This window comes from Neolamprologus brichardi, chromosome 2 (assembly GCF_056152115.1).
Source record: "Neolamprologus brichardi isolate AB-2024 chromosome 2, ASM5615211v1, whole genome shotgun sequence".
Lineage (NCBI taxonomy): Eukaryota > Metazoa > Chordata > Actinopteri > Cichliformes > Cichlidae > Neolamprologus > Neolamprologus brichardi.
In genome coordinates this window covers 21,219,385-21,246,210 of record NC_142105.1, presented here as the reverse complement: position 1 = coordinate 21,246,210, position 26,826 = coordinate 21,219,385, and the positions used below count along the sequence as shown (strand labels likewise).

Genomic DNA, 26,826 nt, shown 5'->3' with positions numbered 1-26,826 from the left:
TGTAGCAGCCCTTAAAGGAAGAAGCCAAAAGAAGAACCAAAGCTCCCCCAATGATATGCTGTTTGCTCATTCAAAACCAACACAACAGACTAAATCATGCTAAAATGCTCCACAAAACTTAAGGACACTGCACAGTTGGATGATTACTATGTTCTCCCATAATATAACATTGAATGTTGTTTGTGCAAGAGGCCCCAAGAAGATGTGTGAAAAAGTGCTTGTAAACTGTGCACAGGTGTGCCTGTGTGGTAAACCACACTAAATCATTTTGTTGTCTAAACTTAGCCAACCAGAGCGAGAAAATAAAAGTAACACTGTGGTAGCTCCTAGCAGCTACTGCTAAAGAGCATGAATGGGACACCCTCATTGAGGACAGTCGTTTCACCGAGTTTCATGTCTCCATCTCGTGCACTATAGCACCATTACTTAGTTGACGCTAGAGTAACATTTATAACACCACCTAATGAGGTACTGTTATATTCCTTGTAGCAAGTTAACTTCAAAGCTCATGACATCAGATATGGGTCACGTTCAGTCTGGAGATAGCATACAACATTATGGCATGTTTAGCAGATTGTACGCAACAATGCTCAACAGGCCTAAAGCTATGCTCTCTCTTGTTTGATGGATATATCTGTTTCACAATCAGCAGTGATACGGACATGAATCCTATTGTATTAAAACTGTACCGTAGGTTGAACACCTGGAAATGCACCAGCTTTTCCAATCAAACATAAATGAATAAATACATTTCCATATCTGAATAAAGCCTTGGTGTATGAACTTTGTACTTCTTGAGGTTCTCAAGTTCGATAATGTCCCCACTCAGGGCATTAAGCAACAACTGATTTTTCCTGCCAGTGCTTTTAACATGGTCAGCTCAAGTTGCCATGGTGACTGAGCCAACTTGGTCCCCTCTTCGCTGCCTGCAGCTTTATTTCCCAGTCTATTTGTGACTGCAAGCAAGCCATTTCATACACAGTCTTTCTGTGAGATGTCAAATATAGCAACTTTATGTACCGTGAAAGTAAAATGAACATTAAATAAAACAGCGTTTTTTTGAATATCTCTTCCTCCATCCCAAATGACGCAGTAAAAAGTAGCAGAAAGACTGGCAGCAGCCATCAAGATGATTTGCGCTATGAACCGGATCTGTCCCTGTATACCTGTGGTGTTCTCCAGAGATATCACTTTGCGAATGCCCAGACACGTTTCTACTGGCGAGAGGAGAGAAGAGCTGTCACTCTTGGGAAATGCCAGGAATTCGAAGGGTAGGGTGGGAGGGAATTTCATCATTATAGGGCACAGCCTGGTGAGAGAAGGCATTGTTGGCACACCTCCTAATTCAATTAAAAACTGGGCGAACATCTGGCTGTCTGGTTTACCTCATTCTTTGTTACACGGAGTGGTGTGATAAATCCTGTGGTGAACGGTGATATAAAAATATCTCCTTTCTCATCTGTGCTTCTTAACATTATGAATCAGCTCTTTTTTTTTTCAAACATGCCTTACTCAGCTTTGATGACTGAGTTGGATGGAGGTATTTAGGTAACACTCACACGGCATGATGATAACACTCAAACACCACTGTCTCTGTACTGAAAACCCTATCCTTTGACTCACTTAACATGAGATAAGATTATGCTTTTGCACACAAAAAAATGTGCTTTTCGTCTCCTTCAAAAACTTGCTGGGTCGTATTGTTCGGCCGAGGAAGAAAGACACCTACACAGTGCAGTGTGCTTTCATGTCAGATCGGGTTGAGAAATGGTTGTGTATCCAGCATCTCCAAAGACAATAAGGAAAGGGGCTCTTCCAAGAATAATCCATCAGTTTTCAGTAGATACGGATCTTTTGTGGAGTCACAGATGGTACCGTCTTTTTTTTTTCTCGAACTGCTTTATCTGGCATGACTTACATCTTTATGGTTCTCCTTTGTTTTGCACTGTGGACTTGACCAGTAGTTTTCATTGTAATAAACACTAGGTTTTGTTTTATCAATTACTGTGACTATTTCTGCCCCGAAGGCTTTAGCTTTTCAAAAACCTGAGATCCATCGCACCCAGCTGTAATATGGTTCAAGGTGGTGTGAATTTTACAACTTGGTGTGCTTTCACATCCCTCCTCTAACATCCACAGTTCTGTATGGGGTCAGATATTTACTATTGAGGTCAAAGTTCAGATTTAGTCACTATCAGAACTCGTTTTTTTTTTTAGGCCATATCAGGCTTAAGAGGATGAGTATGTGAGACTATTTTGGGAAAAGCTGGGAAGCACCATTTACGAGTGAGGAAGGGTCTGGCTTTTTTATCAATAGATTTTAGAAGGAGCTTATTACTGCGGCGCTTTTCTTCACAAATACAATTCTGTGAAAAACGCCTCGAGCCACTACTCATTTCTTTATATTTAACTTCCAAGAAGTCCAGTCCAGTCCTTTTACCGGACCATTTTTAGAGGAGTAGTTTTTGTTTGTAACGCCACTTAACACTGACCTATGACTCATTTAAGCATAAAAAGACACCTAATTCAAATGATGAACCAGGGTTGTGTTTACTTACAACAAGCAAATTAGCAATTTGTTACTAGCAGCTAATTACAAACAGATGTAATTTGTTCCCATTCCTTTGGTTTAGCTGAAAACCTGTTGTATGTCAGCATGGTGTGCAGTGTGTCCTTAAAAAAATCTGAGGAAACTACACAGGTGTAGGACAAAAAATAAATGACAAGCCTCAAAACTATCTGCAACAGATTAACAGTATCTGATTAGCATTTTTGAGACATGCATCTGGCCCTTCAGTTGATCCATCTACTGTTTGCTTACGCATCAGCAGAAAGGCCTCTGAAAGGTGGCTGTCATAAAATCATTCTTAAGGAAGGACAACTTGGAGAAAAGCCTGAGCAAAAAATTCATCCGCTTGAATTTGAACACCTTTTGCTGTGGAACCAATGCTATGTTACTCTTTCAAAGAGAGGGAAGGAAGAAAAAAAAGCGAGACATGGAAACAACTGTGTATACAAGAACTGCACTGAAAATCAGAGGCAGCAGGTCTAATGGAGACCATTCTTCCATTTTCTATCTGCTTATCCAATTCAGCTTATCCTGTTGCAGCTGAGCCTATCCCAGCTGTGCTAGGGCGAGAGGCAGGCTACACCCGGGACAGATCACCAGTTTATCACAGGGCTAACACAGAGAGACAGACAAACTTTCACACTCACATTCACACTATGGCCTGTGGTACCTGTGTTTTTGAGAAATGGCAGCACCTATATCAAATTATCCTAGCAAATATAAACAAATGAGGGTTATCTCAACAGTTTTGCACAGTGCTCTATATTTTTATTATGAAGTTGTGCTTTTTATCAGCTACCAAAAGACAAAAAAACCCACACAAATCTTTGTATGAGTTAAATAAAAATTTACAACCTGTTAACTAGTCTCGATTAGCACAGATGAATCTTAAAACCATTCTCGTCTAATTCTGAACAAAAAAGTGAATGAGCTCCCCAAATAGAATCACAAAGGGGTGATGAGGGGTCACACTTGGATTCCAAACAACAGGTGATCTTATTACTTGCACGCTTATGCTGTAACTCCAGTCTTGTGACATCATAATGATACTTGTCCAGTCTTGTGCAAGAGGCTTCTTATAGTAAAAGCCTACACTTAGAAGAAGCTAGTGTGTCATATTGTGGTTGTGGTTGTGTATTGAACTGTGTATGCTTCAGGGCTGTTTGTGCCACGTTACTGCCAGTGTGATTGAAGGCAGCATGTTGCATCGTGTTTGGCTGCCTGATTCTGCCTCAAGGCAGCAAATCCTCCACGTGTGACACTGAAAAGGTCTCAACTTGCCCTAATGACTACTCCACAGAATTTCCTAAATCCTGCAACTCTTACTTGACATGTTAAAATACCCCTATAAACTGGGGATTTCCACAGGCAGCTAAACTGGAACCTGTTTAGTTTGTAGCCACTAGTTAAAAGTTAATAATGTAAAGAGAGAGGGAAAGAATGCAAAAGAATAAAGAATGTGAGTTAGCTATTAGTGTGTGTGTTTACACAGCAAGCCTTTCCCAGGTGCTATACGATCCCTAGGATTACAGTGGAAGAAGGGGGATCAAACACATGCGCACACACGCAGAGCACCACCCTATACCCTGCCCCCCCCCCCCCCCCCCCCCCCCCCCCACTCAAAAAAAAAAGGAACGAGAGGAGGGTAGACGGAGAGGGAGGTGCAGAGAGATAACAGATCAGATGGAGGAAGGGAGAGGTAAAGGGAGTGTGAATTCAGCAGATGGTAGCTCACCTCCGCTACAGACTTCACAGGACAGAGCACAAAGGGTGTCTTTGAGTCTGGAGTCTCTCTTTTGTGTATGAATGAGCCAATTAGAGAATGGTGGGACTGTCATCCACTGCCCGTGAAGGTAGGTGTTTTGAAAAGAAAACAACAAAAAAACAGATATTTTATAAATGTTGGTATATTAAAGCATCTGATGCTACAGGATTTGGGCATGCCGAGGGAAAGAGGGGTGTGTTAGCTGCGGGGATGTAAAGACGCTAAAGGTGTCGTGTCTTCAATCCGAACACAGTAGGAATCAGGTGATGTTTACTTCATGCCTTGAGGGCCATGCCAGCTCACTGAAACACAGAGAAAGGCAGAAATGTTGAATTGTTGAGAAAGCTGTGTTTGCCAGAGTTGTTAGTGAAACATTGTAATTTCTGAAGCCTCTGAAGACTCTTTGTGGGCTGCAAATTCTTGTTGGATAAGTTGGAATGTCTGCTTACAGTGATGTTGTGAAACAAAGCTGCTGCTGACTGAATCCTGTCACTTTCGACATACTGTTATATTAAGTTTGTGTGTGTGTGTGTGTGTGTGTGTGTGTGTGTGTGTGTGTGTGTGTGTGTGTGTGTGTGTGTGTGTGTGTGTGTGTGTGTGTGTGTGTGGGTGGGCGGGTGGGTTGGTTGCATGGCAAGAAAAGAAGTCAGCTCAGCATGAGGGAAGTCTATGGGACTTGGAGGGAGCGGGGGTTGAGAGAAATGGTGCAATCGTATGAGGTCAGATTATTCTTTAATTTAGACGTTGTTGGGCATGTTAGCACAGGTGCTAGACTCACTGAAATTATTCACCCATCATTCAACCGTACAGAGTTGGCACAGAAAGTCTACAAATGTAAGCTCCTTTTAAAGGCCTGAGTCTGCAGTGTTAAACAAACTACCCTCTCCACTTAACAAAGGTTTGCACACACACACACACACACACACACAATGCAGAGTCTTGCACTATGAACAAGGCGAGGAATGTGTCTGGTGTTTAACAGCAATTGTTAAGCAAGTGTGAGGAAACCAAGTGCGTTCTAAGCTTTCACTGACTTTGCAGACCTGCACAATCTTTTTTCTCTGGTGTCTTAAGTCTTCTACTTTATGATGTCTTTTTTTTTTAAAGCTGAAAGTAGACAAAGCTTAGAATAAAGTTATCCTTTGACCTTCTATGGAGACACATACATTGCTTTCACTATACTGAACCACATTTTCATCTATCACTGTAACATTACGGGAGCTTTTGCCTAATTAGTTAGAAGACATCGGTTACGTATCGCACTCAAACGCACGCACGAGCAGTTGCAGCATAAATGCAAAAGATGACTCGCCGCTTTAGACGTGTGACGACACTCGTGCATGGTGTGTTGTTAATTATAAAGGAACGATGGACGACTTGAGGGTGGTCTCACGTGCCGCAAGTGGCAAAAATGAGGAAGTAATTCCTTCTCGCTCGCCCTTGCGCTGTAAACGTGAAATTGGGTAATCTGATTTTTAAGGAGTAAAATTGTGAAACTGTTTTTAAGGAGTGAGGCGACCTACTTCACGCCAAATCCTTTGAAAGCATCGCCTCAATTTCTCTGTTATATTATATGTAATATACTTGATTTAGTGCTGACTGGTGTAAATTTCAACTTCTCTCTGCAGAGAATGAGTCATGCTGTGGATACGGTTTTGTCTTACACTTAGGTTAGGGGAAGCCCAGTGCTACGCTAGAGCCAGAATCTAAACAGCTGGAACCTCTGGCAGAGTGACAGCGTTCACCAGGCCCACACATCCCACTCTCATGAGTTTCCTGTCCTTCCACTTCCTCATTTCCCTGCATGAATCAGATGTTAATGAGGACACATTCCAGCTCACAGCATGGATTAAATCCTCATGCCCGTTCCTCAGAGTGGGAGCGGGCTATTATTACAATGGAAGGAAACCAGGCTGGTACAGGAGTCAAAGTGGTTAAACAGGCACAGGCAAACATACACCTACTGTAGCTGTTGTTGCTTTTGACTGTAGCCTTGGCTGGGCATTGTTAAAACCCATAGGAAGACCCACCTAAGAAAAGTATGTCTGTCTTTAAGGAGTGGGAGCACCCTGAAATGTAGGACATACATCACTGACAAACAATAGATATTTTCTCCAGCTTATTTATTTTCTGCTTGTCAGAGGTGATTACATGCAAGTTCACTGTGTTGGGGTCATACGTTGAGACAGCCAACATTCTGCCTCAACTTATTAATGTGCTTTTTAGGCCTGTGTACAAAATCCTGCACACGATGGTGGTTCGAGTGCATTTTCTAGATAAGCAGACAAAAGTTAAGATTTGACACACCTCGCTAAATGCACAACACATGAGCCTACCTGTGCGTTTTGGGCTTGTGTGCATGAGTGTATGTGTCTGTTTCTGCCTGTGTTTGTGTGTGTGCTTAGCGCAACAGGTCTTGCTGCCATATGAGCGCACTCTGTACAAAGAGTTTTCTGGCTCAGCGGCTGTCCCGCGGCTGACCCGAGTAAGACGCACGGTTCACTAGGTCCAAGGGGCCTGGACTGTGAAAATTGGGTAGGAGGGAGGGGAGAGAATAAGAGATGGAGGAGAATGGGAAGTAGGGGGAGGCAGACAAGAATGCCAGCAGTGACTCAGCCATTTGTTAGGTTTTGTTTTGTTTTTTACTGTGGATTTTAGGATTACAGAGGTAATAAACTGGGTGCTAGAATACAGACAGTGGTTACAAACGAGCTAATGGAAACACCTCGGGAAGCTGGAAGAAACAAAAAGCGTTACTTGGTGGCACTGGCTTGCAGCAGGTTGCAAATCTTTTCTCGGGCTTGCAGCAGCTGGGGGGAGTGAGCTAGTTTATTTGGGTTTTGCTCTGAGAAACAGGGAGTGGACCTGTCCTACCTCTCAGATCAACATATGATGTATGCGATATATCTGTTCCTACAATCTTGGGTCCAGAGGACCCAGAGAGCCCTGTGAAAGCCTGTTTAAGGCAGCTTGTGTTTTTCTAAGTTCGGCATTTCAGTTTCGCAACTGCAGGATAAAGATCGGGTCCTTGTGAATGAAGTTCTAGCTTTCTCATTTCTAAGCTCTCTAAAGTGCTCCTTAAGTTATTCCTGTTAGAGTCCGATGCTCCATATTGAACCAATGCCTGTATCTGTTTGTCCTTTTAGAGGGCCAGGGGGACCAAAATCTAGTTTTTCTGTCACTTAAATCTTGATTCAAATTTGAGTTTGTGAATCCGCAGAATTTTAGAGCTTTTTTCAGGAAGTTCATTTGCTGTTATCTTTGGTCGTCGTTCCAAATTCACATATTTACAGGGTTAATGAGCAATTAGCAGACGTGTTTCCTGTGACTGAAGCCTCTTGGCATTGTTTAGTCTGGATAGACAGAGGGAGATAGAAAGGAGACTCAGTGATGAGATGGCTGATGGATACTGACAAACTGTGAAGCAGAGTGACACAAATTGAAAGAAGGACGAGGGGAAAGCAAAGCAGAAAGAGCCTGTTGGACATACACCAGGGATTTGTTTAGACTTGCTAGTCTGACCTTTGCCCTCTCTAATTATACACAAACGCTCGCACACACACTCACACACCCCTTTGACCATTTGCCCTCCTCTCTGTGCAGCAATGGAGGTGTTGGTGAGTGAGCTGGGCGTGCTGCTGAAGATGCTGGACCAGGAGAACCTCAGCTCCACTACCCAGGAGAAGAAGACCTCAGTGCGGAACCTCCTGCAGCAGATAGAGCCATCAGGTAACAGAGAGGAAGGAAATTCATTTTTACACTAAGTTCTGAATGATTGCACATATAAGGTTTTTTTTTTAATGCTGTTTTTTTTTTTTTAACTTACTGCTGCCTGTGTTTTCTTCTTCCTCCCCTCTAGTGTCAGGAACAGACTACATCTACATGAACTCATCAGTGTACAGAAATGGCACGAGCTTTGTAGAGTCTCTCTTTGAGACATTTGGTGAGCTCCACCATAGTGAGATCAAATGAAAGCCACGTATGCAAATTCCCTGCCCTTAACATAATGAGAATAAATGAATGTCTCTTTCTTTTTTTTAAGATTGTGAGCTTGGAGACCTAAAGGATGTTTCTGATGATGTGAAAGAAAACAAGAATGCACAAACTGAAACTTTGAAAAAGGCAAGTGAAAAACATGAGAAAATATGAGAACTTAAAGTCCTGAAGGTGAAAGGATTCCGTGTGTGGGCTGTAAGCTGTTTAATATCAGTCTTTTCAGCACTCGCTGCCCCAGTTGCACTTTGCAAATTGCAAATCCAAAAGAGGCGATGAAAACCAGAGACTGTGTTCCGTATTGTGGGGTTTTCCCTTTGCTCGACATGCTCATTGCTCTGTAAACTGCTGGACGAGTGAAGACTTGGGGATCCGCCCAGAGCCCATGCGTCTAATTTATGGAATTTTTTTACAGTGTTATTCTGTGTGTCTCTTTGATTATGTAGCTCTTTTGGCTTTTTTGGGGGAGGAACTTTGAGAGCTTTGTTTATATTTATGTGTCTGCCTTAGCAGAGCTGTGCCGCCCCACACTCAGCTGACTCGCCACCCCCGCTGCCCACAACCCCACCTCCGGAGGAGTACTACGAAGAGGCAGTGCCCCTGAGCCCTGGCAAGATGCCTGAGTATATAATAACAAGAGGTCAGCATGTTCCCACCTCAGTTGAACTCAGTGACTTTAGTGTTCTAGTGTTCTTTCCATGCACAGGATATAATTGATATGAACACAATCATATAGCAGGATGTACCACAGATAATTAGCGCAACAAAAGGTAAAATGCATTTTTTCCTTCCCTTTCCAGTAAGGTCCAGCCCTCCTAACTCTATAGAAGATGGCTATGAAGATACAGAAAACCAATACCCCACTACCTGCTCAAACTTACGTCGCAAAAACTCCTGTGAGAACACCCACGCGTTTCCAGGATCGCCGGATAAATACCGCGTTTTTCCAACAAATAAAGCTTACATTTTCCCTCTCTCTGTCTTTCTCATTGCTTCAACAGACAATGATTCTGATGCTTTGAGCAGTTCTTACGAGTCCTACGAGGAAGACGAGGAAGAGAGGAGCCCGAGCGTCCGGCTTACTCATCAGTGGCCCTCCGATGAGAGCTCCATGCCTCCTGCCAGGGACTGTCGCATTTGTGCCTTCCTGCTGCGTAAAAAACGCTTTGGGCAGTGGGCCAAGCAGCTCACTGTCATACGGGACAACAGGCTACAAGTGAGATGCTGCACTTTCTCATCTTCCTTAAAGGATGTTCTTTACTTGTGTATCTTTCCTTTTTTTTTTCCTCACGTGTACCACATGTTGTTCTTTGTGCAGTGTTATAAGAGTTCCAAAGACATGTCCCCCTACGTGGACCTGCTGCTGCCCCAATGCACTGTAGTCTACGTCCCCAAAGACACCAAGAGAAAGCATCACGAGCTTCGCTTTACCTTACCCAATGGAGACGCGCTGGTGCTTGCGGTACAGAGCAAAGAGCAGGCCCACACGTGGCTTACGGTAATTTTAGCATGCTGCAATTTTATGCAGGAGTCATGCGTTTTCCTCTGGTATAGCTGCCAATCATCACTGGTTCGTCAGCAGGAGTGGGGGGTTTAGCATCCAGTCCAGAGTGATAAGTGCAAACTTTCCCGCAGGTTGTCAGAGAGGTGAGCAGTCAGAGCGCAGCGCCCGAGGAATCGGCATCTCCTGTCATTCTCAGAAAATGTGAACTTGATAAGGTAAGCGTGAGAGAGAGGATGTTTATGTGAGTGTATCCTTGTGGGGGTTTTTTCTGTTATATCCCCGAAGTCCGTAATTCTTCCTTACAGCTGAGGCGAGGAATGCTCAGCAGCAAGCAGCAATTGTGCTGTCAGCATCAATTTTCCTAAACAATTGTTTGGCTCGACACAGATACCTGTGTTTGGCTCGCAGAACAAAGAGGAGATAAGCAGGGTAATTAGGAGTTAAGACTTCGTTGACGGAGGTGGTGGTGAGCCAGTGTCGGAAGAGGCACATCCTCTTTAGGAGTTTATTAGATCACAATCTGCAACAGGCTCTCATACAAAAACAAATACTAAAACAAGGGGAGCCCATATAGAGCTGGAAGGAGACTATTTGTTTAATTATGCCATGTGTTTGTATTTAGGAAACAGCAAGACGTCTAAGAAGGATGATATGTATGAGAAGAAATGCCTTTAAAGTATAGTTATTTAGCTCTTTATTAGTCAAAGGCAAGTGTAGACCAGCTTAGCTTAGAATGAAACCTTAGGCTGTGATAAAATCTAACCTTGTGTTGGCGTGTTTGCTTCTGCAGAGGTTGTCTGCGGAGAGGAACACATCGGATTCAGACAGTGTGGGCGTGTCAGCTGGAGAGAACTGCAGAGAGAATGGTAAGGCAGAGATGCACGCAGTCTTAAAGCATTGCAGCTGTTCCAATTAGAGGTTGCTTGGATGTAATTTGTGTGACTCTTCCATATTGCTGCATTTATGCCATATGAGATTGGAAGGATTCTGTTGAAACATGTTGATAAAATAAAACAGATTGGGAATACAGTTCCCAAACGACACAGATAAATCCATCTGATTTTGAACTCTTTTTAATTTTTTTATTTAAGGTAAGGTGAAACGGGGTCCTTTTGCTGCGGGGCGTAAGATTACACGCATCATCAGCTTCTCAAAGAAGAAGTCCACTCGGACAAGTGACCCACGGACATACAGCGATCCTCGGCAAGGTCAGAGCCCGCTTCAATGTCGTGCTTCAGGAGTCCAAGTTTGCGGAATGCGTAACTCTTCCTTTTCTCCTCACGATGCAGGCCATTTGTCAGTGCTGGTGAATCAGGTGTGGCGGGAGCAGTGGTGCTGCGTGTGCAGAGGTGCCCTGCACTTCTACCACGACAAAGGAGATCCTCGGATGTCTCTCCCTTCGCTTCCTCTCCACGGCTGCGAGGTGGTTCCGGGACTCGGACCCAAGCACCCCTTTGCCTTCCGTGTCTTACGGGACAGCACAGAAGTGGCTGCCCTGGAGGTGTGCTTCTTGTTTGATTATTTCAAAGCTGCACGATATATCTGTGAGAATTGAAAAGAGTCATCTTTCATAAGAACATAAGCAGGGAGATATTTTTAACCAGCTCAACAGTCTCCATCTGCCCAACAGAGGTGGTAGGCTTATTGTCGAGTTAATGTTTTGATTCAATCTCATCACTCTCGTCAGCTCGACTCGTTCATCACTGGGCAGCTGTTTTAGTAAAAAAGAGCTCAGATAAACAGACTGTGAAGCAATTATCAGCTAATGAGCCAGATGTTTCTCACATCCACTCTAATACCTGCAAAGCAAAAACAATCACGATCTGTACAAACGCTTCAGAAATAATCTGAATCCATACTAACGTGCATATCACACGACCATTCACGTACGCCTGGCATGCCTGCTCATGAAGGCAGCAGACTGTCTAACAAGACTGATGTCTATTTTCTTCCTTTAAGGTCAGGTAACAGGGGCATAACGAATCTGGCAGACATGTAGTAACAGATAAGAGCCAGTCTGGAAAGCTGGTGTCTGCGTCGTCATTTCCAAAATTCTCAGAGTTGTTTTTTTTTTAACTTTCAATTTTCGGGGAACTTAAAAGTTAACAGTAAACACAGCAACTTTTCTATTAAAAATATATTACGCATATTATGGTCTCATCAAGAGTCAGTGTACATCACCACAGTCTTTAAGTAGATTGAATATTAAACTTGATTATTTATTTATTTATCCAATGCCTTTCTTTTAAATTGTCAGGCAAGCAGCTCAGAGGAGCTTGGACGGTGGCTCGGTCTCCTCCTGGCAGAAATGGGCTCTGCGACAGACCCAGAATCACTGCATTACGACTATGTAGATGTGGAAACCATTGCTAACATCCGTGATGCTGCGCGGCATTCCTTCCTGTGAGTGAGATGAAGCGGAAGGGGGTCAGGCTCCATGGACAAGTTCAAAGCTAGGCCATCAACCAAAGCAGCGATGTTTTTGCTTACATCATTTTTATGTACGTTTACTTTGTCTGTTTTCTCTCAAACTAGGTGGGCTACCTCCTCCAGCAGCACCTCCACAGATTCTAGAACATACGACGAGGTACCTAACGAGGATCTGCAGGTAAGCAGGACACTCACGCTCAGAAATCACGCGTTAACTTTGATGTGACCAGATCAGAAGATGTATGGGCATGCAGCTGTTTGGGTTTTCGCTGTCTGACATCCCATCAGTCACCCAAATAAATAGACAGTGCTCTCCTGCACGCCTATCAATGATGCCATTTTTCTTACCAGAGAAAGATCAGGGTGTCCGCATTAGGGAAAAAAAAGATAAAGTGCTCTGACTGGTGACAGGAAGGCAAGAGGTCATAGCAGTTTCACAGCCTGTAAACTCCTTTCTTAACCCCATTAACATGCACTTTAAACACATGCCTCTCACCACCTACAACCAAAAACCCACAAATGCACACCACAGCAGTCTGAAATCAGTAAATCCCGAGACACGTTCACTGCATAGCCTGATAAACAAATTTCACTTTTCTTGATCTGCCCTCACTCTTCCCACATCTGTCACTCCCCCCGCCCTCTCTCTGCTCCACCCAGTCAGGAGAGAACCGCAGGCAGCAGTCTGGGAATACAGGGAAACGGCGCTCAAGTTTCTCAAGCAGCGACTCTGACAGAACCAAGCCATTAGTCTCCCTGAAGCGAATAGGCTCACGTAAGTGTGCTCAGTTTGTTTTCCAGTGTGACTTGCAGTTCATCAAGTGGTGCTGAGTCTAACCTTGTGAAATCAATTCTAGGATTTTCCAAAAAGCAGCAAAAAATCCTCTATTTTATATACATACTTAGCTTTTAATTCAATGCTTCCTAAATAAAAAGGAAGACATCTTTAAACGCCCCTCTTCGGAGTGTGACTAAATTGTCTCCTGACTTGTTACATTTGTGGTAAACCACTTGTTTTAAACCATTTTTAAGGCAATTCTCTTTTTTTTTATTGTTCTGTCAGTATGAAACTTAAAATATTGCTTTACAACTTTGAAACATTGCCATTTATTGTTCAGTGTGCAGCCTTATGAGCAGTGCTGGTGTCTTTTTCCAACTACTTTGAAAGGAGCTGACTCCACATTTATTAACTTACAGGCTGAGTTTATTAATATACTTTGTTGTTATATTAAGTATTTTTTCTATTTTATACTGATCCTTGATTTACATCTGTGTGATTAAAAAAACCCATAAAAACAGCTCAAAATACTGTGGTGGGGGGGGAGAAATAATTCTTCTTAATACATCAATATTTCACTAAGTCATAGATTCCAGTGCTCTTGAGCTCATATAGCTTACACTCCTTCGAGTTGTGGGCTTGAGCACTGGCAGTCATAAAATTTGAGCAGTCATCTGGCTCAGTATTTCTTCTTTTCTTCTCTTTACTCAATCATCTTCTCACTTTCCGCCCGTATTCCATTCCCTCTGCTCTGGCCTCTCCCATTTGCTCCCTTTTGTCATTTGCTCTCTGCTGCACAAGTGAAGGAGATGAGCGTCTGAGTTACAGAAAAGTGATATCAGCGAGGGTTCCTCTTCTTGCCGCGTCTCCGCTGTGGTCTTCGCTGTCACCTTCTGGCACATCAAAGAAGCCGCGCTTTCCAAGGGCTGAGAGCTGCAGGATGTAACCTGAGATTTATTGGACACTCGCATTAGATCTGCTGCCTCACCCTCTGACCTCTTACCCCGCAGGAGTGTGTGTGTTTATCTCTAATTCCTGCAACCATATCACCGGGTTTCCTTGAATTTACAACGCTGTATTATGGCCATTATAGGTTAGGGTTTGCTTTGGGGTGAGTGGAGCATGGTAAGATAGTAAGTTTAATGTCTGATGCTTAAAGAAAGAAAAAAAAATCAAACATCCTCTGAAACATAAATGGGACATGAACACAAAAATATTATGAGACAGTAAAACTTAATGTTCTCTAATATTGAAGCCACACAATTTCTAGAAAAATGAACACTGTCTCTCTCTGGCCTGTTGTAAAAAACGACCACGCTCTACATCCATGTGACACTTACAGGCAGCTCCCACGGAGAGCATAGCATTAATTATGCAGACAGGCTGCCGTGAGAGGGTTTTGTCTTATTCCCATAACCCCTGTACATCTGACCTTTAACCTTTGCTCTCATCCAGATACCAGCCAGTACGGAAGGTATGGGAAAACGCGAGCAGAAGAAGATGCCAAACGCTACCTCCGAGAAAAAGAGGAGCTGGAGAAAGAGCGAGATGGCATACGTAATGCACTAGTAACCCTCCGACAGCAGAAGAGAGAGCTGAAAGAAGAGCTGAAGACAGCTGCAGGTAAGAAGATATAAAGTCAGACAGGGAGCAGATCCCGCATGAATGGTTGCTCTTTATTGTTGAAGCAGTCCCAAAATGAAAAACACAACTAAAACATGCATGTACCCTCTCGATGATTAACTAATGTATGAAGACATAGTTACAAGGCACAAAAAAAAAAAAAACACGGGAGGATTTTAGTCTTATTTTTGCAGGATTCATTGGTGTGTTTGTGCAAATTTGCCAGACGTTCTTTACATCATAATGCATCACGGCTCTTTATATGACCCTGCATTGTGACCTCCTTTATTATAAGGCCATGAAAGAGCAGAAGTTTCCCATACAGCATTGGTATTAAAATTATTACATGAAACAACATGCTTATGAAAAAAATGTCTGCTATGTCTAATTACCTAATTTCCTCTAGTACTGTATGGCGTGCTTCCAGCAGAAGCAGAGGAAACAATCATAACTGTGCCACAGTCACAACTGTATGAAGCCTATTACATTTTAGATTAAAAAGTGCCTTAAAAAAGTCATCAACACATTTTAATGAAGCAAAATGTTTTCTTTAAAAACATCTAAGTAGTATTCATAATTAGATTCTATTTTTTTATACAGTGCTTAAAAAAATTATAATAGCATCCTGCATTGTGAGGTTTATGCTGCAGTTGTTGAAATATTTTTTTAATGTTAATAACTTGTTTCAGGCTAGTTGAGCAGTATGTGTAAGTCTTTTACTTGAAATTGTACTTTTAATGCAAAAATATAATTATTGTTGTTATCCAGTAATATTCGACTATACTGTTTTACAAAATAAAGTAAAAACAAAAAGTGATAGCACATTATTATTAAAAATAAGTTTATACTAAAAATGTGTTTTAGTGGTTGAATGTTATACTTGGTTAATTTCCAAATACAGAAGTCCGGTGGCTTTAAAAATGTGAATTCAGTTTGCTATTTGCGTCTTAAATAATGATACAACTTTTTCTCCTTTTTTTAGTCTTAAACAAGTTTTGGGCAAATTTCTCAAATATTTTTGTTTTCTTGCTTTTTTTTAACAGGTGGTCTAATAAATATCATCGCTAAATAAAAAAAAACAAAAAACAAAATAAACAATTTTTTTTTCTCTTGAGATTGATTTATTGTAAAATCAATAAATTTAGAACTTGAGTAAGTGCTTTATTTTGAAAAACGGAATTTTAAGACTTAAATATAATGCAAAGGAGGATATGAACGTACAAATGCGTATCTTATTGTTTTGATCTATTTCTGTGAATCTGTGTGGCAGATAAGAGGAAGTCCTTCCTGAACAAGCGTGTGGCTCAGTTGGAGGAGGCCTGTCGAGCTAAAGAGGCAGAGAGGGTGGACCTGGAACTTCGACTGACTCAGGTCAAAGAAAACCTCAATAAGAGCCTGGCAGGAGGAACCCTGGGGGCATCAGCAGAGGCTAAACCTCCTGTTCAGGTACCGCTTATGCTTAATGTAGAAAGATAGGCCCTCTGCATACAAAGATTTTTATATACTTCTATACTTTTTCTATATTGTCCAGGCTTCTAGCAAGAAGATCCAGAATATCTACAGTGATTCTTTACCAGTAAATTGTGCCGCAGAGCTGCGTAGGAGGCCACCGTCTGTTTACGCTTCTTGTACTGGAACTGTCATGCAGAAAGCAAAGGTAATAGTGATGAAATTCATCCGTTCTGCTGCACGCAGTTCAGTTGCTCAGCTTGTCGTGTATTGTCATGTTTTCTTTTCAGTCTCCTCAGGGAGTTAATAGAGTCACCGCGGCATGTACCATCATCTAATGGGTTTTTCACAGTTTGCACATAAATAGATAGTCATCATATGATAGTGCACTCAATGTAGATATTAGTGGCTCTGTGTGTTAATGAAATGTGAGGCAGTCTACGAGGTAGCAGCAATAAAAAAAAATGTGTATTGCAAAATTTAAGCATTACAAATACACCATATTGTTCCATTGACTTTCATGGCCACAGGTGTATTAAATCAAGCACCTATTTATGCTTCTAAAAACATTTGTGAAAGAATGGGTCGCTCTCAGGAGCTCAGGACCTATGAAAAAAGCCCAGTCGTGAAATTTCCTCACTACTAAATATTCCACAGTCCGCTGTTAGTGGTTTTATAACAAAGTGGAAGTGATTAGAAACAACAGCAACTCAGCCATGAAGTGGTAGGCCACGTAAGATCACGTAGTGCACAGAGCTTGTCAGCTTCCTGCTACAGACCTCCAAATGTGATGTGGCCTTCAGATTAGCTCAAGAATAGTGTGGAGAGTGTCATGGAAACGGCTCCATCCAAGCCTTACATCACCAAGCTCGATGCAAAGTGTCAGACGCAGTGGTGTGAAGCATTTTGCCACTGGACTGTAGACTGCTTCCTGTTACAACATAACTGTGCACCAGTGCACAAAGTAAGGACCATAAAGACAGAGTCCTGACCTCAACCCAACACAACACCTTTGGGATAAATTCGGCGGAGACTCAGAGGACTTCTCGTCCAACATCAGTGTCTGCCTCTGAAAGAATGGGCAAAAATTCCCATAAACACATTTCTAAACCTTTTGGAAAGTCTTCCTAGAAACATTGAAGCTGTTATAGCATCAGTGGGTGGGCCAATGTCATATTAATGGCTTCAGAATGAGAAGTCACTCAAGTTCATATGTGTGTGAAGGCAGACGAGTGAATACAATTTAGTGCACCATGACCTTGTTTTTCATTTCATTTTTTTCCCAAAAAGCCTTAGGTTTTCATTCTGTTAGATTACTGTGAACAACTATTTAATGATATAAGTACACTTTTGTGTTTCCTGTGAAATTAATTGAAATTTTCACATCATTAAAAAAAATAATCTGATTTTCTTTCTCTAGGAATGGGAGTCAAAGAAAGGAACCTAGGAGGACGAGGGAAATAATGCATATCTGGAAGAGACTTTGGACACTTTGCCTAAAATTTGCCATTTATAAATGAAAGTCAAGACTTGTTTCCTTTTTGGACTGCTGAGAAACTGCATAAACAGTAATGAAAGAAATCAGCCACTAGGTGGTGGTACAGCTTACTGAATATTTCCAATGACTGCTTACGGTCTGTAGCCAAGTATTTTCACTTTCTGGAAAGGTGCAGTTTAAAATTTTGGAAAAGGAAAAAAAAAAATCAAGAAGGGTAAGTTCAGCAGAGAAAGGCAACATAAAAGTATGGAAAGCACTACAAATGAATAAAATGTAGTGTGGAAAAGAGCCAGAAATGTTTAAATGGTGTCGTGAGGGGAAAAAAGAAGACCAAAGCAATGTGACGTATTGGAAGCTTTGAGAATGAAAGACAGTTTAAGCCATGATGTGCCTTTTAGGTGATATAATCTTTTTTGTTTTGCCTGTACATAATGAGCGCCAACTACTGTTCTATATGTGTTTGTACTTAAAATACTGTACAATGTTTCATTTCTCATCATAAGTGTGCAAAAGCTTTAGGCACACTTTTCCAAGGTAATTGGCATGTATGTTCCTCTGGGGGTTCAGGCTCTCTGAGTTGCATCAAGTAATCCCATAGTGACTCTCTAATCTTCAGATAATGCCATCTGCTGCAGCAGTCTCTCTATTTCTTGATGTTTTTTTAATGACTCCGCAGTGGCTCATATCCCTAATGTTGCTACTCCTTTTAAGTGCCTAAAACTTTTTGTGCATTTTTCTACCTGAAGTCAGTATTCGGGTACGTGCCATAGAGGAGTAAATCCATGCTTGTCCTGATCAACCTCTTTGGCACACATTTAAATACAGCTGAATACTTACATTACAGATCATTGAGTTACTAACAAAGTGGTGCTATCAGTGATAGAAATCTGTCTTTTCCTTTTAATGAAATCATCAAATGTCATTTTAACACCTTCCTTACCAAACCTGTGGTCGCCTGTTGCACTTTACTGTTCTCGTACCCGAGAGGGAATAATAAATGTGTGTCTTATTTTCCCAAACAATTCCTGTTTAATTAACTTGTTACTAAGCACAGACTGAATTTCCTTCTCATATAAATGCACCGACACATTCCAGTCACTGATGTAGTCTTTTAATTTCACATTGTACGGCGAAACATAATCATACAGTATATGGTCTCATGCAAACAATGCATAGCAACCAACTGTGTGGTGCTGTTCAGCATCCTATTCATTCTAAACTCTTCCTCATTTGATCTATGGATTGGTCAGTAGACAATACAGGCTTTGCATTACCACTCTTACATGCTGATGTGCTGGGAGCCAACTCTTTGCACACAATCAATAACGGCCTTTGTTGCAGAGCGTAGTCCGGACCAATTGATTTTTCGCCATCCAATAAATAAGCTGTGTCAGGTCCGTTCGTATTCAGACCATGGTGACTGGTGTTGGATCTTAAATGAGGAGGTAGAGCAGCTTCAGGTTGGTGAAATTAAGCTTTCCACGGCTTGGAATGAGCACTTACAGAAAGAGATAATAAAGCCAGTACAGGATATTGACAAAGAGGAATGCTGTGGGGAAAACTGTGCGGGCATAGCGATCAATGTTGTGTGGATTTTCCACAATGAAGACAGATGCCGCCTTACGTGATGCGTCTCTCACTGACGACAAGCCGCAGCCCTGATTTGGCGCCTTCTCTTTTGTTCCTGTATGGTTCTTGGTGTCGCTGTTCGCTGACTGCTCCGTGGAGTCCTCTGCGGTGGAGCCGATCTCCACGGACTGATTTGGTTGGCTGGAGCTGACGATGGGGATAGAGCCATTTCCATTAGACTCGCTGAGCTCCCTCAGAAGGTCCTGTTACATGGGCAGATAAACCGATGGATTGATGTTTACAGTAACAGAAAATCTTTCCATTTTTATCTGTATCATGGTTATGTGTCTCACCCGATATAAATCCTCAATGGTCTGGTGCTGCATGGTGTAAAAATGAGCGCAGGCATACTCCAACAGTGCACCAAAAATGAAGGTGAAACAGATGCCCAAATAAACATCTATGGCCTTTATAAAACAGTTGGCATTGGGCAGGGAAGTGCGGGCACCCATCATCAGAGTTGTCATCGTCAGCACGGTTGTCACTCCTGCAGACAGATCAGAGGATTGGGATTTTTTTCTTTATTTCCAGCATGTTCCAGCAATTAAATCAAGCAAACAAATATTTAGTTTGTCCATTCCACACTACTCTTGCTCTTCTTTCAGGGGCTTTTTTTTGTTTATGCATTCTCTCGGTTTATTATTTTCTTCAAGCAACTTCAAGCAAACAACATCACTGCTTCAGTAGATGTGAGACTAAAGGATCCAGATCTTAGAAAATACTCAGTGTATGGGGATTTGTATTGAAAACAAACAATAGAAATCTTAGTGAGCATGTGGAAACAGAAAACTTGATGTTTTTTTCAGTGAAATCTTAATCAGTGATGTATTTCTGTATCTACCATCACCAAGGAGGTCATGTTTTTGGGTGTGCGTGTGATTTTTTTCTGTCTGTAAACACATTTGCTTGAGTGGGGTCATGTTAACAAACAATTAAATATTTGCCTTAAAGTTTCCAAGGTCAACACAATAATTTATTGGTCAAAAATGGACAAAAAAGCCCTATAACTATGAATCTTACAAGTGTGGTGTGTATTGTTAACATATCAGTGTAATGCTATATAGAGTTATTTAAAACCATCTTTCTTATTTCTTGTATTGACAACATATAGTGAATCACATATGGAGATTTCAAATACAGTGGCTTGCAAAAGTATTCGGCCCCCTTGAACTTTCCCACATTTTGTCACATTACAGCAACAAACATGAATCAATTTTATTGGAATTCCACGTGAAAGACCAATACAAAGTGGTGCACACGTGAGAAGTGGAACGAAAATCATACATGATTCCAAACATTTTTCACAAATCAATAACTGCAAAGTGGGGTGTGCTTAATTATTCAGCCCCCTTTGGTCTGAGTGCAGTCAGTTGCCCATAGACATTGTCTGATGAGTGCTAATGACTAAATAGAGTGCACCTGTGTGTAATCTAATGTCAGTACAAATACAGCTGCTCTGTGACGGCCTCAGAGGTTGTCTAAGAGAATATTGGGAGCAACAACACCATGAAGTCCAAAGAAAACACCAGACAGGTCAGGGATAAAGTTATTGAGAAATTTAAAGCAGGCTTAGGCTACAAAAAGATTTCCCAAGCCTTGAACATCCCACGGAGCACTGTTCAAGCGATCATTGAGAAATGGAAGGAGTGTGGCACAACTGTAAACCTACCAAGGCCGTCCACCTAAACTCACAGGCCAAACAAGGAGAGCGCTGATCAGAAATGCAGCCAAGAGGCCCATGGTGACTCTGGACGAGCTGCAGAGATCTACAGCTCAGGTGGGGGAATCTGTCCATAGGACAACTATTAGTCGTGCACTGCACAAAGTTGGCCTTCATGGAAGAGTGGCAAGAAGAAAGCCATTGTTAACAGAAAACCACAAGAAGTCCCGTTTGCAGTTTGCCACAAGCCATGTGGGGGACACAGCAAACATGTGGAAGAAGCTGCTCTGGTCAGATGAGACCAAAATGGAACTTTTTGGCCAAAATGCTATGTGCGGCGGAAAACTAACACTTCACATCACTCTGAACACACCATCCCCACTGTCAAATATGGTGGTGGCAGCATCATGCTCTGGGGGTGCTTCTCTTCAGCAGGGAGAGGGAAGCTGGTCAGAGTTGATGGGAAGATGGATGGAGCCAAATACAGGGCAATCTTGGAAGAAAACCTCTTGGAGTCTGCAAAAGACTTGAGACTGGGGCGGAGGTTCACCTTCCAGCAGGACAACGACCCTAAACATAAAGCCAGGGCAACAATGGAATGGTTTAAAACAAAAAATATCCATGTGTTAGAATGGCCCAGTCAAAGTCCAGATCTAAATCCAATCGAGAATCTGTGGCAAGATCTGAAAACTGCTGTTCACAAACGCTGTCCATCTAATCTGACTGAGCTGGAGCTGTTTTGCAAAGAAGAATGAGCAAGGATTTCAGTCTCTAGATGTGCAAAGCTGGTAGAGACATACCCTAAAAGACTGGCAGCTGTAATTGCAGCAAACGGTGATTTTACAAAGTAAATGGTAAATGGACTGGTTCTTATATAGCGCTTTTCTACTCTTTCTGAGCACTCAAAGCGCTGTACACAACTTGTACATTCACCCATTCACACCCATTCGCACAAGCACATTTTTCTAAGTGCTTTCTAAGTAACATTCACACACACATTCATACTCCGATGGATGCATCGGAGAGCAATTTGGGGTTAGTATCTTGCCCAAGGATATTTGGCATGCAGACTGGGGAAGCCAGGGATCAAACCACCAACCTTCCGATCAGTAGATGACCTGCTCTACCACCTGAGCTACAGCCACCCCAAGCAAAGTATTGACTCAGGGGGCTGAATAATTACACACACCCCACTTTTCAGTTATTTATTTGTGAAAAATGTTTGGAATCATGTATGATTTTCGTTCCACTTCTCACGTGTACACCACTTTGTATTGGTCTTTCACGTGGAATTCCAATAAAATTGATTCATGTTTGTGGCTGTAATGTGACAAAATGTGGAAACGTTGAATACTTTTGCAAGCCACTGTATGACCTTACTTTGGACCTCTGACTTCAAGGTCAAGCTTTCATAAAATGCCTTTTATCTTCAAAAGTGATGCTTAAAATTGGGTATCTTATTGGGTATTCTAATTATCACATTATTTTTCATCTAAACATGTCGCACTTGACCTCTGACCTCACTTTGCATGATGTCTGCCTTTCTTTCAAGTTGATCTTTAAAGTATTGTCAAGAGTTAGAATGAGCTGCCTAGTTAGTTAGAAATATACTGTAGTATATTATTATATAACAAGCTCAAGTTAGTCATGTCCAGTTATTTACATGTGAAGGCCCATCATCCATTAGCTACTCTTACAAAACATTAGTGTAAGCAAAGTAAATGCCGTGCTACCCTTATCTGATTTATTCATGTATTTGTACACTTTTACTATAATTGATGTCTTCAGCTGCTGATCATTTGGTGAGTTATTTAGTGACTAAGGTCAAAGTTATCCTTTTTATTCATAGGTTAGAGTCAGAAAACCTCAGACATTAGACATCATAGTTGTTATATTGAGAACAATTATTTAATAATATAAGTATTATTATTATAATTATGCTACAAGTAGGTGGGATGCTAAAACTCATCCCTACTTCATATGACCAAAGAAAAACCAATACATGAAATCCTGCAGCCTGTAATATGGAAATGGTCACTCTATGGACAGTTACCAAAATCATGGACTAAAAGAGTGAAGTCTGCTACTGACCAATGCAGGTCCTAGCTGGCACAGAGGACTGGCTGATCCAGAAAGAGACCCAGGACAGAACCACCAACAGAATGGAGGGAACATACGTCTCCAAGATGAAGAAGAGCACATTTCTGCGCAGTGCAAAATGCAGCACCAGCTTGGGGTAATTTCCTGCAAAAGACACAAAGAGACATAAAAAGAACGAGGGAAAAAATGCAGATTTAAACAATCCTGTGGTGCATTTGTGCTCCACTAGCAGCTGCCATTGGATGAATCCTAACATGCAAAGGAAATCCAGAGAGCTCAAATATGTTACCTGTTTCGTACACAGCCTCTGACACTGATGTGTAGTAGCTCTCCACACTATACTGTGCCAGCCGCAGTGTGTCCAAACCCTTCACTGAATCATTTCCTCTGGTCCAGTAGAACACCACATCCTGTAGGTTATACCCCCCTGAAAAGACAAAGACTAGTTAACCTTTGGCTAGTGAAGTGCTCGGTGTAAAGCTGTCTTTCAGTTTCATACTCACTACACAGAGGCTGATGAAAATGGTAGTAGTGATGATGATGATGATGATTTATGTCCAGCTACACACATGACTGATGGTTAATGGAGCTCACAGTTAAATACTCACAGCTCTCCAGCTGAAGGGTGCACACCTGTCTATCCATGGGGTACTTAGTCAGATCCATGTTGCAGGCGATCGTAGCTGTGATGCTGTTGGGCATTCAAAGCAGGCATTCATTACCAAGCTTCAAAAACCCAACTGAAATGACTGCAGCTCTGCTGATTTATAACAGGGGATGTTAATTATTAGTGAACATAAAGAACTCTTCTCCCCTGATGAACATCCAAGAGATCAAAGACTTATATCTGGAGTATCATCATTGTGTCTCACATATGAATTATGTGCACAGTGTTGTCGGATTGCAAAAATGAGGCCAGGTTGCTCGAGTTCTACAACATTCAATCACCTCCACACAATCAGATGATGGCTCCAGCTATCAATCAGTTTCGGTACTCAAGAAGAAGGAAGATGATTCTGAACATACTGTACACAGCTGACCTTTCTTTCATCTGTCAAACTGTCTAGTCAACATAAAGTTATATGGCAATGTGAGCTGACAGATTAGCCTGGACTGATTTTTAATACTCATATGGGACTCTGCAAATCTTCACTGCCAAAGGCTTAAGTGTTTGAAGGGCAGAACATACAGGAATGCAGAGCCATACCCCTAAGATGAATGAATGAGGGATGACATTTGCTTTTTAGTCATACTCCTAGTTATTTTTTTCCCCTTTCTTTTTATATAGAACGTGAGAGCAGTGTGGGGTTGACTGGATTTGTTTTCTTCCTGTCTGTGACCAGCAGCGTGAAATGTCAGCTGTCAGCAAGCGTCAAAGCTTCGGTAAAGAAATGTACCGAAGAGCATAGAGAACAGTTCCGTTGCTGAAGATGCGTATGAGGCGATTTTCCACGGTGACATCGTGCAGGAAGGAGCGCTTGGAGTCTGGGATGAAAGTGTCAGGGATCCAGAGCAGTGACACCAGGCGACCGTCCACGCTCACGCTCTCATTACCGGGGAACATCAGCCTAGCATCACGCCAGCGCTGACGGAGGAAGATTGTCGCTGTGTAGTCCTGAAAAGATACAAAAAACACATAAAGACGCCTGCTCCCTCGTTTGATCACGCAGATGACAAAAATAGAAGGTGTACCATATTGATTTCAGAGATGGCATCAATGCTGGCGATATCAAGGCTCATTCCGATTTCCACTGGGCCCTCTGTTCAGGAGACACACATGGGAAACAGTACAACTGATCCACTCTTAAGTGAAAGACACAGAAGCTCTGATGACTTTTAGAAAGGTAAAAAACAAAAAACAAAAAGAAAAGCTTAAAAAAAAATGTCTCGAGCAACTTCATACCATTGAAATTAGGTCTGAGGTAGCGGTTATAGCCTTTCATGAGCTTTTGTATTGTTGGCAGAAGCTGGGAGTCGTTCCATTCACCCCAGTGGTTGCTATGGAATGCACAGATCCTGATAAAAGCAGGAAAAAATGAAAAAAGGAAATGAGACAAACAATGAGACAAACAAGTGCGCGTGCTTTTTTGACCTCAGAGTCACTCACCCCTGCGTAAAGGTCAGGAGGATGATGAGTAACAGGTTGGCAGACATCCTGGATCAGCTGGCAGAGGTCAGAGAGATGTGACAAGGACTAAAACACAAACACAAGAGCTGTTTTCATTTAATTGGGATGACACAGTTTGACCATAAGGTGGCAGCAACTAACTAAATTGTGACTACACATCTCAGGGGAAGTCTGCAACGCAGCAGTCATTCTCACTCGTTTCTTGTTAGATAACTACGCGTTCACCCTGACACGATAGTTTTAAAATGTTTTGTAAACTTGCATTGATCCCCACCTCTATTACTCGCTCCAATATTATATATTAGTAGCTTTTCCAATGCCTTCACACACTCGTGCAGACACACACAAACACACACACATAGACAAACAACATTTTGTTTAGATAGGCATATATGTACGTCTATCATTTATTTTATTTATTAATAATTTTTTAAATATTGCAGTTACTCATCCATCTGCTGATATATGTGGCCTCGATCACATTTTTTGTTTTTCAGAAATCTTCAACTAACCCTCTCATCAAGGAAGAAATCCTTACAGGAAACCCTTCCCCTCCTCCTCCTTTCCCGGATTGATTTCACTGTCAGTAACAGACTTCTGTCCTTTCACTTTATACTTTCATCCAAACCATGCAAATCTGTCCTGCATGTTATTGTGCTTCAGTTATCATCAAAGCAATCTGCAGCTAATATATCGCCATATTGCCAGCAGTCTAGAAAAGCAGCATTTAATTTTCAATGCATTATTTACACTGAAGTGCCATTCTAAATGACTGTGCGAACGAACACTATTGATTCCCCTTCTCCAGGGGCCAAAATGGCACAGAATGTTATCAGGTTGTAGTTGTCAGGTGAACACATTCTCCTGTTTGGATGCATTTTTTAGCTTAGGCTGAAGCCTGCTGTGTTAGTTTTGCATGGCATCATGCATGTTTCCCTTTGTCCTCACATCTGTCTTCCGGTTTATCCTCTTTTCCCATGTACTGAACTGCACAACAGCATATTGTCAGATACTACCTTGCCTATATGTGCATCTACATTCAAATAAACATTTCTGTTTACTTTTTTTTTCTTTTACACTGCTTACATACAAATTTCTAACTCTTACCTGCCTGAGCCGTGCTCTTATGTCCTCCTTTTTATTTCCACTTGGTCACTCTTCTGCTCTCTCTCAGCTCTGTCCTTTGTTTCCTCCTCTGCTCTTCTGCCTTCCTGTATCCCAAGTGTTGCCAGTGGCTGAGATTGGTCCACTTTCTTGTTTACTTCTGATTATATATCCCCGTGTGTCTTCAGGCTACCGTTAAAGCATCTAATATTTGGTCCTTTGTGTCTTACTGCTGGTTGTTCCACTATCTGTGCAACTCCCTCTGTCTCTCTGCACAGCTGTGTTGATCTCCCCGCAGAGCCTCTGTGCAGCCCCCCCTCCCTCTCTCTTCGTACTACTCATTTGCGCTGCACTTTTTTTCTCTGCCCCCCCCCTTCACATACTCACACACACAGAATAGCATCTAGTTTGAGCCCTTACATCACTCCCTTTTTCTCATTCTTCCTATTCTTTTTGGCTTCTTACTCTCTATCTACCTCCTCCCCCTCAATTTACACTGACACTGTACCTCCTTCTGGGCTTCACAGCTTGACTGTGTCTCATCCCCTCATGCCCTCTCCATCTTCACCTCCAACTACTTCGTTCCTTTGCATCAG

At 42.0% G+C, this 26,826-nt stretch overlaps 2 protein-coding genes across 4 annotated transcripts in view; one reads left to right on the top strand and one right to left on the bottom strand.

The window, feature by feature from the left end:
• Positions 1 to 20,148, top strand: part of afap1l1a (actin filament associated protein 1 like 1a) — a 28,779-nt gene extending 8,631 nt beyond the window's left edge. For 2 of the 3 annotated variants that reach the window (XM_006781710.3, XM_035912144.2), the window contains exons 2-19: positions 7,938 to 8,063; positions 8,194 to 8,277; positions 8,377 to 8,456; positions 8,841 to 8,967; positions 9,128 to 9,223; positions 9,329 to 9,543; positions 9,646 to 9,825; positions 9,963 to 10,046; positions 10,622 to 10,697; positions 10,923 to 11,039; positions 11,121 to 11,332; positions 12,089 to 12,234; positions 12,367 to 12,439; positions 12,922 to 13,036; positions 14,495 to 14,662; positions 15,933 to 16,108; positions 16,194 to 16,319; positions 17,532 to 20,148. In XM_006781710.3, coding sequence (XP_006781773.2) covers positions 7,938 to 8,063; positions 8,194 to 8,277; positions 8,377 to 8,456; positions 8,841 to 8,967; positions 9,128 to 9,223; positions 9,329 to 9,543; positions 9,646 to 9,825; positions 9,963 to 10,046; positions 10,622 to 10,697; positions 10,923 to 11,039; positions 11,121 to 11,332; positions 12,089 to 12,234; positions 12,367 to 12,439; positions 12,922 to 13,036; positions 14,495 to 14,662; positions 15,933 to 16,108; positions 16,194 to 16,319; positions 17,532 to 17,558 — 2,228 coding nt within the window. In that variant the 3' untranslated portion in view covers positions 17,559 to 20,148. Of the gene's footprint in view, positions 1 to 4,252; positions 4,423 to 7,937; positions 8,064 to 8,193; positions 8,278 to 8,376; positions 8,457 to 8,840; positions 8,968 to 9,127; positions 9,224 to 9,328; positions 9,544 to 9,645; positions 9,826 to 9,962; positions 10,047 to 10,621; positions 10,698 to 10,922; positions 11,040 to 11,120; positions 11,333 to 12,088; positions 12,235 to 12,366; positions 12,440 to 12,921; positions 13,037 to 14,494; positions 14,663 to 15,932; positions 16,109 to 16,193; positions 16,320 to 17,531 lie in introns of those variants that run through there. The other variant, XM_035912141.2, reaches the window with a different exon arrangement.
• On the bottom strand, positions 18,711 to 26,491 carry gabrp (gamma-aminobutyric acid type A receptor subunit pi). The gene is made up of 10 exons (XM_087848289.1): positions 26,234 to 26,491; positions 25,106 to 25,192; positions 24,902 to 25,014; positions 24,691 to 24,758; positions 24,396 to 24,613; positions 23,607 to 23,689; positions 23,288 to 23,425; positions 22,990 to 23,142; positions 19,532 to 19,725; positions 18,711 to 19,441 (listed from the first exon to the last, which is right to left on the bottom strand). Exons 2-10 carry the CDS (start codon positions 25,150 to 25,152, stop codon positions 19,109 to 19,111), a joined length of 1,347 nt encoding a protein of 448 aa, XP_087704415.1. The 5' UTR covers positions 25,153 to 25,192; positions 26,234 to 26,491; the 3' UTR covers positions 18,711 to 19,108.
• Between the last annotated feature and the right edge of the window lie 335 nt (positions 26,492 to 26,826).

Excerpts from the sequence above, each read along its gene's own strand:
- gabrp (XM_087848289.1), bottom strand. The coding sequence starts at position 25,152 with ATGTCTGCCAACCTGTTACTCATCATCCTCCTGACCTTTACGCAGGG. Across the intron at positions 23,426-23,606 it reads CACCCTTCAGCTGGAGAGCT|GGGGGTATAACCTACAGGAT; the intron begins GTGAGTATTTAA and ends TTGTCTTTTCAG. Across the intron at positions 23,143-23,287 it reads AGAGGCTGTGTACGAAACAG|GAAATTACCCCAAGCTGGTG; the intron begins GTAACATATTTG and ends TGTCTTTTGCAG.